General features: G+C 43.7%; 1 protein-coding gene across 1 annotated transcript in view; it reads right to left on the reverse strand.

Moving 5' to 3' along the window:
- Positions 1-632: 632 nt before the first annotated feature.
- Positions 633-17,167, reverse strand: part of LOC101169916 (receptor-type tyrosine-protein phosphatase beta) — a 44,322-nt gene continuing 27,787 nt past the window's right edge. Inside the window, exons 15-31 of the mRNA XM_011472851.4 lie at positions 16,153-16,443; positions 14,881-15,159; positions 14,654-14,803; positions 13,404-13,653; positions 13,109-13,221; positions 12,910-13,015; positions 12,743-12,820; positions 12,607-12,624; positions 12,445-12,529; positions 12,004-12,094; positions 11,849-11,925; positions 9,643-9,777; positions 9,047-9,169; positions 8,790-8,953; positions 8,074-8,209; positions 910-1,016; positions 633-829 (exon numbers count right to left, since the gene is read on the reverse strand). Of these exons, the coding sequence (XP_011471153.3) occupies positions 918-1,016; positions 8,074-8,209; positions 8,790-8,953; positions 9,047-9,169; positions 9,643-9,777; positions 11,849-11,925; positions 12,004-12,094; positions 12,445-12,529; positions 12,607-12,624; positions 12,743-12,820; positions 12,910-13,015; positions 13,109-13,221; positions 13,404-13,653; positions 14,654-14,803; positions 14,881-15,159; positions 16,153-16,443 (2,195 nt within the window). The 3' untranslated portion in view covers positions 633-829; positions 910-917. The remainder of the gene's footprint in view (positions 830-909; positions 1,017-8,073; positions 8,210-8,789; positions 8,954-9,046; positions 9,170-9,642; positions 9,778-11,848; positions 11,926-12,003; positions 12,095-12,444; positions 12,530-12,606; positions 12,625-12,742; positions 12,821-12,909; positions 13,016-13,108; positions 13,222-13,403; positions 13,654-14,653; positions 14,804-14,880; positions 15,160-16,152; positions 16,444-17,167) is intronic.

A 17,167-nucleotide genomic window follows, 5' to 3' on the forward strand; every position in this document is an offset into this window, starting at 1 on the left:
CCATTTTTGGGGCCGAAAGCTGAGGTTATCAACTTCCTTAGCCTCAAACTTACCGTGGTAACTAGCATAACCTGCTTTCTGGAATACCCCCCTGTACTTTTGTTTTTGTGTTGTAGCTTATGGTTGTGCTGCTTTAGTTTTGTGTTTTTCTTGCTATTGATCTGTTTTGTGGCAGTTTCATGTGCTATTATAGTTTTATAATTGTTATACTCAGTTTTGTTTGTGTTGTTGTAGCTTATGATTGTGCTGCTTTAGTTTTGTGTTTGTCTTGCTATTGATTTGTTTTGTTACAGTTTTGTGATTGTGCTGTTGCAGTTTTATGATTTTGTTGCTGAAGTTTCATGCTTGTGTTGCTATAGTTTTGTGTTAATGCAATTTTGTGTATGTTTTGGTGTTGATTTCTATTGCTTACTTTTTCACTGTGTTGCTATAGTTTTGGATTCTTCTGCAGTTTTGTGTTGCTGCAGTTATCTTGACTTATTCCAAATGAATAATTAAAATGGTCAAGCATCTGTTCACGTGCTGTGTATTTATTGAGCTTCAGACACTATTGTTTGTATTACAATCACACCGAAGTGCGCACCCTCACACACCCACACACCCACACGAATACACACACCTACACAGGACAGTGCTGAAAGAAAGTACTTTATGCTGACTGAAGTGAGTGCAGTCACACAGGAAAGTAACGCATTGCCACTTTTTCACAGGGAACATAAATAAGTGAAAGGTTTAGTGCAGACAAAAACACATGAACATGTGTGCATATGAAAATAAAAATATGAAGGTTTTTCTCTGCAGCGTCTCAGCAGGTGGGCTGCCTCACCATCTGTGGGACATAATAATGTATGCTTGTCAGCTGAGGTGATGGTCAAACGGGAACTGCAGTGTGGTGACTGGCTGACTCACCTCTGGATTTATATTCTCAGGGGGGTATGGAGGCAGTCCTGCTCATTGCGCAGCTTCCGGGCTCTCAGGACATCTCGAACACAGTGATGAAGGTAAGAGTACTGACCCTGGGGGGAGGGGGGCAGAGCAGCACGTTAGGCATGGCTGTTACTGACACAGAGCCCCTCCTCCTAATGGTACATGTAAGAGACAAATTAGTTGGACAAGGACTGGAAGGTTCTCTGATAAATATAGTATTGCTTCTTTTCCTGCTGACATGAAAGCTAATGTGAGAAAAAACATGGACCCAAAGATAAGCTCTGACAAAGACTGACATGAGCCTAATCATACATCCTGACAAGACCACGGAGATCAACCATAGTTTAAGCGCTGACAGAAACCCTGATGTGGGTCCTTATATAAACCATGGTAAGAATCCTGACATGAGCATTCACATGAGTCCTGAGATAAGTTGAGATATGATCCAAGAAATTAACAATTTAGTGAGCAACAACTTCAACCCTGATGTGGGCACTGAAATTAGACTATACACAAACCCTAAAAATAGCCCATGCATGAACTCTGACATTGCCCTTACATATGAGCCTTGACATTAGCTGAGACATGAACTCTGAGATGAGCAGTGCAGTGAGGCCACACGCATAAACTCTAACATGATCCCTGACAGGAGCTCATCTATGAACAGTACGATAACCCCAAACATGATCCATGGGATGAATTCTGACATAAACCCTGAGATAAGCACTGACAAGAACCCAAAGGAAATTACTGACAAGAGTCCAACTATAAAGCCATTAAAGCTCACATAGGGTAAGACTTGAACATGAACTGAGTAATAAAAAGGTTGGGTGGCTGTGGTATAGAGATTGAGTGATCGTCCTCTGATTTAAGGAACACAGGTTTGGTTCCCTTGTTCCCGCCTTGTTCACCATGTGTCAAAGCGTCCAACATTGCTCCTAGTGGTTACAGGTTGGCGCCAGTGTAAGACAGCAGAACCGGCATGAGTGACTGTAAAGCTCTTTGAGTCTTGAAGCAAGGTAGAAATGCACTGTACAAGTATACACCATTTGCCATTTAAAAGGAGACGGGAGCCATTAACTCTGACACTAGAACTGACATTAGCTGAAATATGAACACTGACATCAGTCTTGACATGCACCCCGATGTGAGCGTTGATATTAACCATAATATGAGAGCTAACATGAACCCTGACAGGAATATTTACACAAATCCTGAGTTTAGCCTACACACAAACCTTGATGCGAGTGCTGAAATAAGACAAGATATTAACAATGTCATGAGCTAAGCCGTAGACCCTTATAGAAGCACTGAAATGAGACTACCAAAAAAACTAAATTTAGACCCATGTATTAACCCTGAGCCTAGAGATTTGCTCAAAAATTAACCCTGATATTAGCACTGACAAACGCACTTACATAAGGATGTGTGCGTCTGTGCTGTCTTTTTGGTTGGCTTCTTTCTAGCAATTGGTAGGACGTCTTGATCCCAGTCACTTCAGTTATGGTCCAGTGGTAAATCGCATTCAGGAGCTTGTCCTCCCATGATAATGTCCTCCATATTATCCATCCTCCACTGCCTGAGCACACTATTAGTTGGGCCCTGTCCTTGATTTATATGTGGATCTTAGATATTTCATCCTAGATAGTGGCTTTCACGTTCACTAGTCCTTCCCTGTTTCTAGTTTGCAGTCTCAGGATGCTAGATTTGGAATGAAACCCTCCATGTGGTGAGGAGCTTTCATGTCATAAGATCTGTTGATTGTATCTCCTCCTTTGGCCATCTTCTTATTCCTGCAGGGTATCTGATAATTGTTTATTGTTTTTGCTATTGAGCTGGCTTTTCAGGACTTTCCTTACTCGTTGGAGGTATTTGGCTGTTGCAGCTTTCCATGCTGCCTGTTCCAGGTTGCCATTTGCCTGTGGTTTTTCTATGTGACTGCATTTCTCAAACATGAACAGTGTGCATACTGTAGATCCTGGGGGTGTGGATCAGGGAGTCAATGTTGCACTCGCTCTTAGCATATAGCTTGATGTCATCCATGTAGAGGAGGTGACCAATAGTGTCCCCATTCTTGCTTCGGTATCCAGAGACAGTCTTGTTGACTATTTGCCTGAGGGGGTTCAGACCTATGCAGAACAGCAGTGGGGACAGAGCATCTCCTTGGTACATGCCCCATTTGATGGACACTTGTGCAAGTAGCTTGCCATTGGCTTTCAGGGTGGTTTTCCAAAACCTTACATTGTTTTGTTGATTGTTCACCCTCCCGTTAGCCATTCAGGGTGAGCCCCATTTCTTTGCAGCTGGTTCATTTGTGCTCCCAGGTGCTCATGGAGTGCTGTGAGTTTCTTTAGCCAGTCTCATGTCAGGGTCCAGTGCTATCCAGTTATTGGATGTCTGTCACCATGATGGTCACTGACCTCTGTTTAAAAAGACTGCCATGCTCTTTTCTCAGAGAAACCAGCCATTCAGGATTGCTGTTATGTGCTGTCTCTTTCTCCCATATACTTTTACAATACTGTTTAGTTTCCAGCCTTGGTGGGTTTGTTCTGCTGTTATGACGCTTCCACTGAGCGTACACCTTTGCAGGTTGAGAGAGTGGTTGGGTGAAGCCATTTACTGTCAAAAAAAAAAAATCAGTTTACCCTTTTTAAATCATACTAGCAAAAGACACTTCTCAAATTACCCTGTTCAAAAGTTGACGTACCCCAGTTCCTAATGTCTTGCATTGCCTCTTTTTACATCAATAACATTTTGAAGTCACTTATGGTCATTGTTGATTAGGTTATTTATTTTCTCTAATGGTGAAGCAGCCTGTTCTTCTTGGCAGAAAACTTCACGTTCCTTTAAATTCTTGGGCTGTCTTGCTTGAACTGCCCATTTGAGGTCTCACCAAAGTGGCTCAATTATACTGAGGTCAAGAAACTGAGATAGCAACTCCAGAACCTTCACCTTATTCTCCTGGAATCAATGACAAGGGGACTTCGTATTGTGTTTTGGACCGTTGTCATTTTGAAATGTCCAGGTGCGTCCCATGTGCAGCCCACGAGATGAAGAGTGCAAGTTTTCCTCCAGTATCTTCCGTTAACGGGCTGCTTTCATTCTGACCAAGTTTTTGTTGCCTGTGTAGCTCACTAGCCGCGTTTACATGGGCAAAAGTAATCGGAAAGAAAATGCGTCATGTAAACGCGCCATTCAAATTACTCTGCCCCGGTCAGACTCGTTCGGATCAAAATTTCTTACCGATCGAGATAGGTGGGTTATACCGATCGTTTAACCGATCGTGGAGCATGTAAACGGTCATTCCGATCGTGTGTCACTTCTGCTCTGGTTTACGTCATGCATAGACGCTGTTTTCGCTGAGAGAAAGCTTTGGAGCGCATACGGGACCGACCAGCTGCTCTGCAGACGCCCCGTGAAAAGCGCCGCCCCGCTCTCGCCCCGCTGGCTCTCCCCTCTCTTTCACCCCTCACGAGGGAGATGCGGGGGGGATGCGTGTCCACTGACGTCTGGAGCCGGCACCCGAGCTCTGCGTTTGGGCTCCGGTGCCAGTGGACCGAGTGAACCTCTCTGAGCAGAGCAGCTGGATTTATTAATGTGTTTGAGGGGAGGGTGCTTTGTTACGTTGAAAGTTGTGCCCCAACAAAATAAAGGCTGATGTTATTCCCAGACATTTACGTGCAGCCAAGCTGCAGATTGCAGCGTTTCCCGCATGGTCCTGGATTTTGTGTCCATCAAAAGGCTAATGTTGTTAGCGCGTGTTAGCCTGTCCTAACACTGGGTTCTTCTTCCAGCTCAGTTCTTCCACAAAAAAAGCACTGACCACATGGATTAAATATAAAATGATGAGCGAACAGGCACTTCATAATATTCATAACATTAATAAAAGCCCATTTGGAAGATCGCCTCGTATATAACCGAGCTGCTGCATAAATATATGTGACAGCAAAGGTTTGTTTACAACGGGACACATTTTCCTTCCGGTATTTTCAACACTACTGCGCATGCCCAAATCATTTATTCCGACCGAAAGTGTGACGATGTGAACGTTTCTTCTAATCGGAAAAAGGTTTTCTGATCCCATGTGCACGGGTGAATTTTAACCCGACCATTGATCCGATCAAGATATTCTGCCCATGTAACCACTGCTACTCATCCCTAAACTATCAGCCATCCACCTCCATGTTTCACGGTAGGAATAGCGTTCTTTTCATCACAGGCCTTGTTGACGCCTCTCCAAATGTAGCACTTAGGGTTGGGGCCAAAAAAGTTCAATCTTGGTCTCATCACTCAAGATGAACTTGGTCCAGAAGTTTAGAGGCTTTTCTCTCTGCTGTTTGGCGTAATGTAAGTTAGCTATTTGGTGGTATTTGCGCAAAACAGGCTTCTTCTGGAAACCAAGGAGCAACTGAAATAACTTTTGCATCTCTTTCCACAAAGTGCCTGCCTTCCAGTCTACCTGCCTGCCTTCCAGTCTGCCTGCCTGCCAAGTCAAAATAAATAACTTCACTTCTACCAGTTTGTGTCCGCACTTGGATTCACATATCCACTACATTCTCCCAACAGAATAATCTGGCCATTTAACATGGATCCAGCGGACATGTCTGCCTCCCAGGACCCTCGCTCTGATGTGGACCTTCTATGCCACAAACAGATTACCTTTAACCTGGATCACAAGTTTAATGCAGTTCTGGCTCAGATGGATCAACTCACTCAGTCTTTCTCCACACACACCGCCCGTGCAGCAAAATCCACACCAGCTCCACCTCCATCAGCTTTTCCGGCGAATCCGCCAGTAGCGGTGAGAGGGACTCATTTCCCGGACCCCAAACCATACTCCGGAGACCTGTCTAAGTGCAGGGGTTTCCTGCTGCAGTGTTCTTTAATTTTTGAACAGAAACGTCTCACCTACGCCAGTGACCAAGCAAAGGTGTCATATGTCATTGGTCTCCTGGAAGGCAAGGCGTTGCAGTTCAGAGCACTTCAATGATTTGTGATCTTCACTGGTGTCCACGGATTACATGAAATCTTTCCACCTTTGTCATGGTAGGGAGAACACGTCAATGTAAAGGTGGGGTCATCTAAGATAGCACAAGGGTTAAGAGATTCTGCTCTACAACTGAAGTTGGAAATTTACCTAAGAGTGTGCATGGACAACAGAAGCTTTATTTCTGTTAACAACCCACAGATATTCATTTGGTTATTATTGATTTTCTAAAATCTAAAATACTTTAACTATATATTTCCTGACTTTTTATGTAAATAACCCAGAGAGGGATATTTGTTTTTTACTGATTTCATAGAGTTCCATTATATATTTTCCTATTATCATTGTCTTTTGGTGAAGAGAATTATTTGATATCAGATTGGGTTCTTAATTCTTGGTTATGTGTGGCTTTCAGTTTACATTTAGGCCCCCCTGCGATCGTCACACTTTCTCTGTTTCAAACTGACCCTGGGCCCCGATCAGAGAATGGAAACGTCAAGGGGCATCGCTGGATAAAGTTTGGAGACCCCTGTTCACGTTAAACAGATACATGCAGTGTCAGAGCTGTAGCAGGGAAGCTGTGAACTCGCTATAAATTTTTTTTCCTCTTTCGGCTTCTCCCATCAGGGGTCGCCACAGCGAACAAGTCGCATGGTAAACTTGGCAATGTTTTTACGCCGGATGCCCTTCCTGACGCAACCTTCTCAAACTGGGCTTGGAACCGGAACAGAGGCAGAGAAGGGAACAGGGAGCAGCCCGGAGTTGAACCCTGGTTTCACGGACGGAAGGCGCTGCAAACCAGCACGAGCTAACCCGGCTGCACGAGCTAACCCGGCTTGTGAACTCGCTATAAATACTATTCATTTATTTTGAAAATTCCCCAGTGTTTTATTTGGAAATTAGTACCCAACCTCCTGTCCCTGAATGATCTACTCCGTGTTACATTGATGTGCCGTTCAGTCATCTGGCTTAAGTAAAAAGTGACTCCTTAAATAATATAGAGCATTTTTCTCAAATATGAACCATATTTAAGCTTGTTAAACCAGTAAACGACTAGTTAGACCCAAAATATCAGATTCAAGTAGCTTCACTCTCATGTCTCTTCAGGTCTCGGTGGGGCAGCAGTTGCTCTCGCTGTCCCTGGCTGTCCTTAACTCTCTCTGACTGCTCTGAGTCCAAGCAAAGCCGCAAAGACAGAAACGGCAATGAAAACGATTTCAATAAAATACCGGGGGAATTATGAAGCCACATTTCTTTCTTGTATCTCTAACAAAAGTGTAGTTATGTTAATACAAAAAAAATTAGAAAAAAAAGCAGAGGGCATTAGGGCACTATCTATTATGAGGCATAAAGCCCCACCTAAATGCTGTTATAAACACTGACATGAACTATGAAATAAGCCTTTACATGGACCCTGAAATAAGTCAAAATGTCAACCCTGTGTCATGGTGCCTCTGGCAGCTCTCCTCCCCCTCCCCTCTCTCATCTGCTCTGAAGATTGGAACCAGCTGTGGACACTCATCTCATCTACTCACCGCCTTCTTAAGGAGATCCAGCCCAGCATTCATCGCCAGTTCGTTGCCCTTCACGGTGCTTAGTCTGGTCACCTAGTTTATTCATGCTCGCTACGTGTCTCGCTACTTACCTGGCCTTGTCATCTCGCTCTCAGGTCCATCTTCACGAGTGTCCACCTGTAATAATCTTCTCCAAGATCTGCCGCTGCCTTACCTCGCCTCCTGCCACGCTCCACTCCAGCCACGCCACGAAGAAAACTCCTACTTCGACAAGATTACTGCCGGTTCTGGTCACCAGCCAAAAGAGTCAGAACTCCAAAGACTTTAATTTTTCCAGCCGGAAAAATAAAAACTTTTTTATTCATTCTACGTTTGAGTTTTCTTCCGGGTTCCAGCATCTGGGTCTGCTACGTCATACATATCATGACACCCTGATATGAACCAGGACATGGGTCCTCACATAAACCAGGACCTAAACCTTGAATGTGCCCAGGATGAGTGCTGTCATAAGCCTAGAGATGAGTGCTTCCATGAGTTCAGACTTGAATTCTGAAATTACCCTTATGTAAAGCCTAACAACACGCATCATGTGCTTTGGTGAGCATACACAAGCAAACATAGACAGACAAGATTCAGTCTTCCTACCTCAGTCTGCACCATGTGTGAGCGGTGGAGTCGCAGATCAAATACAGCCCCGTAGATGTCCACTGTGTCCCTGACATCCAGCTGCTGTAGCACTCGATCCAAGACAATAAAAGTCCCTGAACGGCCAACTCCCGCACTAATATACACACAAACACACAGACACAGTAGTTCACTGACTACAGAAACCACAGATTGGGATTTTGCTCCTGTTTCAAAATTTGTCTGTAGTAGAATTTATGCACTTCAAACTCTTTGGATAGACAGACATATTTGGTCAGATTTGAACTAGACCTTGTGTTCTCTGATGTTTTTAAAGCATGAAAACTCCCTCTAACTCTGATTTGAACCAAATTACAAAACTCTGGTCCTCTTGAGAACAACGGTTCCATTTCACTTGCAGATGAACTCTTGTGTGGTTTACCTTAATGCACATGGACTTTTCACAAACCAAAGAGTGGAAAAGAACCAAATGCATGTAATTACCGTACTTAAGTTCTGTGTGTTAAAGAGAGGGGAAAAACAAATCAAATCAAATATTCACAATCTCCCTACTACAGGCAGGGAGACTCATCTAATCGAGCTTTGCTCAGCATAGTCAGTTCTCATTTACAACAATGAACTTCATCTCATCTTTAAATCTTTGGCACCAGTATGAATATCGTTCTTTACATTAACAGCGTAACCATAGGTTCCTTGAAACACAGAATGCTCTTTACCTGCAGTGGACCACAGTGGGACCAGAACCAGGTGACCTGTTGACGTAGTCCCGCACTGTTCGGACAAACTGGATGAGGGACTGGGTGTTGTCAGGAATGCCGTGATCGGGCCACACCGTGTAATGAAACTGCCGAACCAAACGGCTGAAGCTAAGCTGCTCCTCCTGGACACAGAAACATAAGAGCGGATGTAGGTTTTAGGTCTTAATTCGACTCCTGAAAGCTTGTGTTTTGGTTCAGGAACTTGAATTGCATACGCTGCAGATTCTGAACTCTCGGATCGTCCACTCTGACAGCACCGACTCTGAAAGCATCTGCACAATCAGATCTCCGTAGTACAGCGGGTCCTGATCAAAGGGCCAGTAGTGGTCACACTTTACCTGAATAAAAAAGTAAACTTTTATTAACTGAATTGTTGCAACCATTCTAACTGGATACAATTCAAGATAAAATAAGGGTGTTTTACTCTTTAGTGTCACCTTTTGCTTTCTCAGTTCGAGGATTAGACCAAAAACTTGTAAAATACTGAACTGTTCTGAACTGTTCTGGACTGAACTGGATGATGAGATGATAATGGATTGAGGTTGGTTTATTGTTTCTTTCTTTTTGGGTAACGCAATGAGACAAGCTCAAATTAAGCTTTAATCTATAACACTTAAATGAAAACTTTAAGAAATATTAGTCTGAAACAACACTGAATAAAATAGTAAATTTGGCATTAGTAAGGAAAAAGTATTAAATTAAGTTAACACAAAAAAAATCAAATTAAATTGTTGAATAATTAATCAAGACAATTATCAAGTAAAATAAATAAGAAGAAAAAATTAAAAAGATGTTTCCAGCTTGCACTCACTCTGCCTTTCTCCACACACTGCGTGACCATGACCACGTTGTGGACGTTCTGTTCCCACACCATCTTCCAGAAATCATCTTTAGTTCCTGGCAGTGGACCCTGTGTGGCAATGTACTCCCGGCGAAAATTATTGCCCTGAAAAAAACAAAAAGGTGACATTTATCCTGAGCTGGCTTCTGCTGCTCTAGAACACCAGGATGACCAACAACTTGCGTTGCTGTGCGCTGCCATTGTCCTTCTCTATCTGCCAGCTTCTAGTTCACTTGTATATGCAGTTATGATAAATTTCAAAGTGCACCAGCCTTGAGAACAAAATAACAAATAAGAGTCTTTGTGCTGACTATAATCCCAAGCAGAAGGTGAGAACAGATGAGTTGCAGTAGATTCATTTTAGAGCAGCAGAAACAGACTTCAGTGTCATCACTAAGCTAATTCACGCCAATAGAAAGATGCAGGTTTATTCTGCTGCAGTGGGTGGCAGATCAGACTGATCCAAACTTGTCTGTCCCAAACTGTGACTGCACCAAGACTACACAAGGATTTCACCAAGTTAAACTAGGGCAAAACCAAAACTAAACCAGGACCAAACCACGACCAGACCCAGACTAAACTAGGACTGTACTAAGACTAGACCAGGACATCAGTAAGACAGAATCAAGACAAAATCAAGACTACACAACATTAAACCAGGACTTCAAGTAAACCAAATCTGGACAATCAAGACAGGTCCTAAAGTGAGCCCGATCGAAATCAATTTGCAATCATACTGTAATGATTGAACTGAAACTTTACTTGAACTAAATGCACCGAGACTGTTTCAAGTCTAAACCAGGATTGTACCAGGACTAAGCAAAGATTAAACAGGGATAGACAAGCACAAAACTAAGACTGTTAAAAGAATGCACCATGAATTAATTAAGACTGCACCAAGGGCCAAACCAAGACTGCACTAAAACCACACCAACACCAAGCCCGCATTGTACTGAACATGTCATTAGCTGCAGTTACATGGACAAAAGTTATCAGAATGAATGCCTGATCGGAAGAAAAATGCGTCATGTAAACACGCCGTTCGGAATAATCTGCCCCGATCAGACTCATTCGGATCAAAATTTCTTTCTGCTCGAGATAGTTGGGTTATGCCGATTGTTGATATGATCATGGTACATGTAAACAGTTAACTGTGTTTATAAATACAGTTAATAAATTGCTAGTCACTAAAATCGTTGATCGTGGGTCATTGCTGCTCTGGTTTTGCATCATGCGTAGACGGTGCGGCGCTCCAGAGGAGGCTTTAAAACGCAAACAGGACCGACTGGCTGCTCCACGCGAGCAAATTGTGTCTTTGAGCAGAGCAGCCGGACTCCTAGCTTTGTGTTTGCGGGCAGGGGAGGGTGGATATGGTGCTTTGTTACGAGTTCCGGTTGACAGTCTGTCCCGCCACTCTTCGTGAGCGAGCTGCCAAACTCAGGAGGACCGTGTCTCCCGGTACAACTGTATCCCCAAGCAGAGGAGAGGCTTTGGGGTTGTGTGTGAGCTAACGGAGGCAGCTTTTCAAAGGAGAAATGCCGCGCAGTCCTTAGAAATCGTTCAAACAATCACGTGGATTTGTGTTTCCAGCCGTGACCCGACAAAATAAAGGCTGACGGTATTCCCACATATTAACGTGCAGCCAAGATGCAGACTTCGGCATTGCCCGCATGGGTCCGTTCCGCCACAAAAAAGCACAAAAAAAAAAAAAGTTGAGCAAACAGGCGCTTCATAATAATCATAATGATAATAAAAACATCACGTTCAGACGATCATCCTGCTTTATGTGGCAGCTCTGTTTGTTTACAACGGAACTCATTTCTTCTTCCGGTATTTTAGAGAGTTCTGCACATCTAAATTATTTATTCTGACCGAAAGTGTGGGGTATGTAAACGTTTGTTATAATCGGAAAAAAAATTTCTGGGCCCATGTACACAGTTCAATTCTAATCCAATCTTTGATCCGATCAAAGATGTTTTGCACATGGAACTGCAGTTAGTATTGGATTATGTTGAATAAGCACTGTAACCACTCTGCTTTAAGGTTCTGCTTTTGTTTAAACCAATATTTTCCTCTGCACTCATTTTTTAAAACTGAGGCTGAATGACGTCAATGGAAAAATGAATTGTGTCTGTGGGTAAAAGGCCACTAGCATGTGGTTCCAGGAGGATCATACTGGGATGTAGCTTGCGTTGATGTAGTCTGAACAGGGATCATCGTCCACATAGGAGAGCTTCACCCTGGTGGAGTCATCTGTGCACAAGCAAAGCAGAGCTGCAGTTCCACACAGACAAAGAACCAAGCAGTGAGTTGGCTGGAGGGGTCACCTACAGGGAAGAATGTTATTGTACCGGTTCTTCCCACGGTTCTCTGGCAGCAGTGCTGAGTCCAGAGGCTGATTCCGACCAACATCCTTCAGGTCCTGACAGAAGGAAAACAAGAACCTAAAAGTCAAAAAATGAGGAGAAATCCATCTGCCCAACATGATGAAAGTGAGAAGATCTGTTGTCATCTCCTGAGCTACACGTTAGCGGCTGTGTGTTTAGTGGCGTAGCTCCTGACAAACAGTGAGCACTGATCGTATTCTAACAAGGGTGGACCTCAGGAGCTAGTGCGATTACATGTTTTCCAGATATTATTCACAAAGTCACAGATGATTACCTGGATCAGGTGTCCAGCCAATAAGAACATGTCCTAGTGGAGTATGTCAAAAACAAGCACTCTGTTCTAACAGGTACTGAATGCTCAAGAAGATGGACTTGGGTGGCTCACCTCATACTCTTCTGAGAGAAGATAGTGGGAGTCTGCTTGCAGTTTGTTGAAGTGGGACTCAAAGTTCATGATCCTGATGGGACTGCTAATGATAAGGAAAAGTTTAACAACAAATCTCACCTGAACTGTATCAGCAAAACAGAGAACATCTGAATGTCTCACCTAGAGGTTCTTCTGTTTCTGAGAAACAATGAAAACAAAAAGTTCAACGTCAAACTCAACAAACCCATTCCATGTGGAGCTTCAACACACTATTTGTAATCATTATTACCGGTTAAGATTAAACATTGTTTCTTACCCTCTGATACCCAGCTGGGTTCCTGTACTAAGTCTCTCTCTTCTCTGACTCATTCCAAAAACAGGCCTCTCCTCACCCCTGAATCCAACAGCAACAGGTGATAAGCAGGTGAATCAATGCCCAGCCATCATCTCCCTGTCAGTGACTGCTCATGTGCAGTTACTCACACTCTGCCAACCCTGCGCCTGCAAACCAACAGAGCGGTGATAACCACGACCACTGCGATGAGGAAAAGTCCAGCGCTGATGCCTCCAATCACCCCGTTCAGACTTTCTGCAGCACAGTTTCCAGAATGTTATCAAAATCGTCCTGGCCCGTACCCTCTTTCACTTAGCTTCAGAATGTTAAGTTGTGGTAGGTCCTTACCAGTCTCAGTGACAATGGGCAGAGACAGATACGTGTCTGTGAACAGAGGACTGAAGGTGCCGATGTCCTTTGAATCTTCATGGAAGAGCTGAGTGAAAGCTCGGATGCTGAGCCTGGAAGACAGTAGTACCATCAGTATCAACCTATAATTTCTGCACCACAAAGTTTGGGTCATCCAGGAGCATTTTTAACCAGGCTTATTCGTGATGGAATGTTTACTGACTCAATTTCAGACCGCTTGTATCCCTGTCCCTTAAGTTTAGCTACTGTTATGACAGGATAAAGTCATGGATACCTGTAGGAGGTCCTGGGCTTCAGTGGTCCATCACAGAACTGGTTTAGGTCACTGCTGGGCTCACAGGGTCCCCCCAGTGGTTCCATGCCTGACCCCAGGCTGATGTTGAAGACATGGGCATTGCTGTCAAGGCTCTCTGAGCAGTAACTGGAGAAGTAACTGGTCTGGTAAGACTTGATGGAGCTGTTGGAGATGTAGTCCCTGTAAGAAGGTAGTGGGTGATACTGGTCGGGCAGAACATCTTCCACACCTGCAAACGGGTCAAAGACAGATTTAATTCCTGTTTTGATATTTGGAATTCTACATCTTTCCAGTTTAAATATTGCCTGTGTTTAAATCTAACATGTATACCGTATCAAATATTTCTTTTAATTTTTGTAACCATAACACTAAACACATTTTTCCATTAAAAGTCTGACCCATTTACCAAAGCTGTTTTCTTTCAGTGGCTGTGGTGTCTGACGGACATGAGCGTAATTACAAAGTTTTCAAAAGTCAAAATTATTTTTTTAGATGATTGTTAGCAAAATCTGTATTGGTAGTCACTAAAATCTGCATCCAGCAATCCATGCTTTCTTCACCGCACAAAGTAAATATGAAAGGGAACTTTTGGTTTATTTGTTGTCTCTATAGTGTCTACAGCTTGTTCAGATGCAGCTTTGAATCTCTCTACTGGGACACCCAGAAGAAAGCATGTCACACCAATAAACCTATCACACTAATTTTTCTCCACAGCTTTCAGTTGTTTTTATACTATACAACAATTTCCAGTCTTTGTTTTTGATGATAAAACTCTTAGGTTACATAAGATTTTGCTTTTTGTGGGTTTGAAATACAGAGATGACTGAGTGCTTTCAGCTGCTGGCGCCCAGCTCTGTAGTAACACGTGAAACATCTTTCCTGTTAACTTTTAAAACAATCCCAAAACACCTATTTTCTTAAACCACTATTTAGGGATCAAGGGGAATCCTAAAACCTATTTTTTGTAGTTTATTTTATTTTCCCATCTCTTGGGCTGTTTATTTTTTAAACAATTTTGTTTTTTATTGTAAGAAAAACACTTCAGTAATTACTTATAATTAAAGGTTCTTCATTTAAAATTACCACTATTCCTTTTTTCTGAAATGCACTTTCTGAGATCTGATTACTTGATCTGCAACAGAAGCATCTGAAGATGATCCACTCATCTTTTCAGACTCATTTCATAAGATTTCCTCTACAGAAGGTCCTCCACAGTCCAGTCCACTCACCCTTAGACTCTGTCACCACCACAGTAAAGAACTTGATAGCGCCATTGGTATCACTGAACCAGCTGCAGTTAAACGAAAACAAGATGGAGCATGTGGAAACAACAGTGGACCTCTCACTGACCCGGGTACCAATGGGGAGTGCGGGAGGACCTGCAGGGGAAGGGCAAAGAGTATATTGACCTCCTGCCTGGCTGATAGATGGTTCATTATGATCCAGCATCTCTTACGATCAATCATGGTGACTATGCTGTCCTCTACCTCACTGCTGGTGGTCCCAGCAGAGATGACCTTTACATAGACTGTATAGTGTCTGTGGGGATCTAGCTGAGTAATGACATAGCTGGTGGAGTCCTTCCCAGTGCGCCGAGAGTAGACAACGGTGCGGGAGTCCTGATGAACACACTCAATGTTGTAGGAGTCAAAATCAGCCTCTGGGGGTGTCCATGAGCAGGAGATGGAAGTAGAGCTTTGGGGCCGGCAATGGAGGCCGAGGACTCGCCCTGGTCCTGCACAAGAAGACAGAACAGCCTGAAATGAAGAGATGCCTTGAGTCTGTTTCTTCTCCATCATCACCACTGAGCTGCCAAAAGACTTGGTTTCCTAAACCTTTGAAGGTGTGAAAAATTCGTTCACATTTGACAGCCCACTAAAAAATTTACATTTTTCAACATTTTTCTGGTCGTGTAAATACTTTAGAATTCTAGTGCCAAAGATTTTTGTGGCTTATCTCATATCCGAACTTAGAAATCTGAATTTCTGAATAAGTTAAAAACATTTGGGAGAGCCATAAGGACTGCTACTGGTCACGCTCAACTGATCAGGGAGGTGTCCAGATGCCTGGGCCACCTCAGGTTTCCGCTCTTGATCATACCCTTTTAGATGTGCTGTCTTTGCCTGGATGGGCACTGAAATCTGCCAGTAGAACAATAGAGTTCCCAGTAGGAACACTCTTCTGTAAGAGACCTAAAACAATCCCTGAGTAGTCTGTACTCCTGACTGGCCTATAAGCTGGTCATGGTAAGAGACCTGTCCTTGACCAGGAGATTCAGGAACGCAGCGCTCTCATTTACCGAGGTGAACCTCAGGCCATTATGACTGAACTGGGGGCTATAACCACACCCACACCTGCCTGTCACTGTGGGCAGCTCCAGAGTTAAAGAGAGTCACACCTGTCTTGAGGAGTTTGCGTTCATAGTCCCATTATTACCATAATCAAGGATTTGAGGATTCACATATGCACAAAAGATGGCTTCTTTTTTTCACAGTTTTGTTAATAATTATAGAGGTTTGAGCAACTTTTTTGTTTGAAATTAGGCCCCTGGTGTCTGTAATAAAAACACACTCAGTTCTTTGTGGGGACACAAATGTTCTGACTGGACCAAACTTTCAGAGATTTTCCTTCAGTGAAGGTCACTTAAAAAATGAATACATCTTCTGATGTTCAGTGTCTGGCATTTAAAAAAAATAAAACAAAAATGAAGTTAGGTACTGTCACTTACTGGTTCGGATGCTGTTGTAGATGGGGATGCTGTGGGTGACCACGGCCCCTGGCTGTGTGGCCCCACTGACAGTGCGAAGGCTGAAGCTGTAAAGCCGTCCAGGGAACAGTCCTGTCAGGATACGACTGCCGGATATCCGGCTGTGATAGGGGTTCACAACAGACAGCTGGTCATGAGGGTCCCACTGCAGGTCAAAGTCATCATAGTCTGACCCCACGGGCCCACTCCAGGTGATCTCCAAGGAGGTGTTGGTGACCCCCCCAAACAGGAAAGATGCGGGCGGTTTAGGAGCTGAGAAATAAGAAAGTAAAGGGAAGAAGAAATCATCAAAGGACTTTCCCCATCTTCAGAGTTTCTTCATGAGATTAGATCTTAGAAGCAGAATTCTGTATTCTTAATGCAACTGGGATTAAGTATTGTTTGTGGGTATTTGTACTTAAATGAGAATTTAAATATATACAAATAATGACAGTTAAACTGGGACCCTACTTCTCCTCCTCCTGGATGCGGAGCACAGATTCCCAAAGGGATGTGTGCTCAGTCCTTCTGTACACGCTCTGTACGGCAGATTGTAGACCAGCCCACACCAGCAACACCATAGTGAGGTTTGCAGACGACACTAATGCGGTGGGGCTGATCTTTGGGGCTGATGAGACGGCCTACAGAGATGAAGTCCTGAAACTGTCCAGGTGGTGTCAGGCTAATAAACTCATCCTGAACACCACCAAGACCAAGGAGATCATCCTGGACTTTAGGAAGCACAGAGCAGATCCACCCCCACTCTACATCAACGGAAACTGTGTGGAGAGGGTCCACAGATTCATCCTCCTGGGCACCACCATCTCGGCTGACCTCACCTGTTCCGTCAACACCATTACTGTCATCGGGAAGGCACAGCAGCGCCTGTGCAGAGAGTGGTAAAGACAGCGCAGAGGATCTGCCCTCTGCCCTCACTGAAGGACATTTACCAGTCATGCTGCCTTAGCAGAGTGACTAGCATCATCAATGACTCCAC

Source organism: Oryzias latipes, chromosome 6 (genome assembly GCF_053564925.1).
Source record: "Oryzias latipes strain Hd-rR chromosome 6, Olatipes_Hd-rR_3.1".
Taxonomy (NCBI): domain Eukaryota; kingdom Metazoa; phylum Chordata; class Actinopteri; order Beloniformes; family Adrianichthyidae; genus Oryzias; species Oryzias latipes.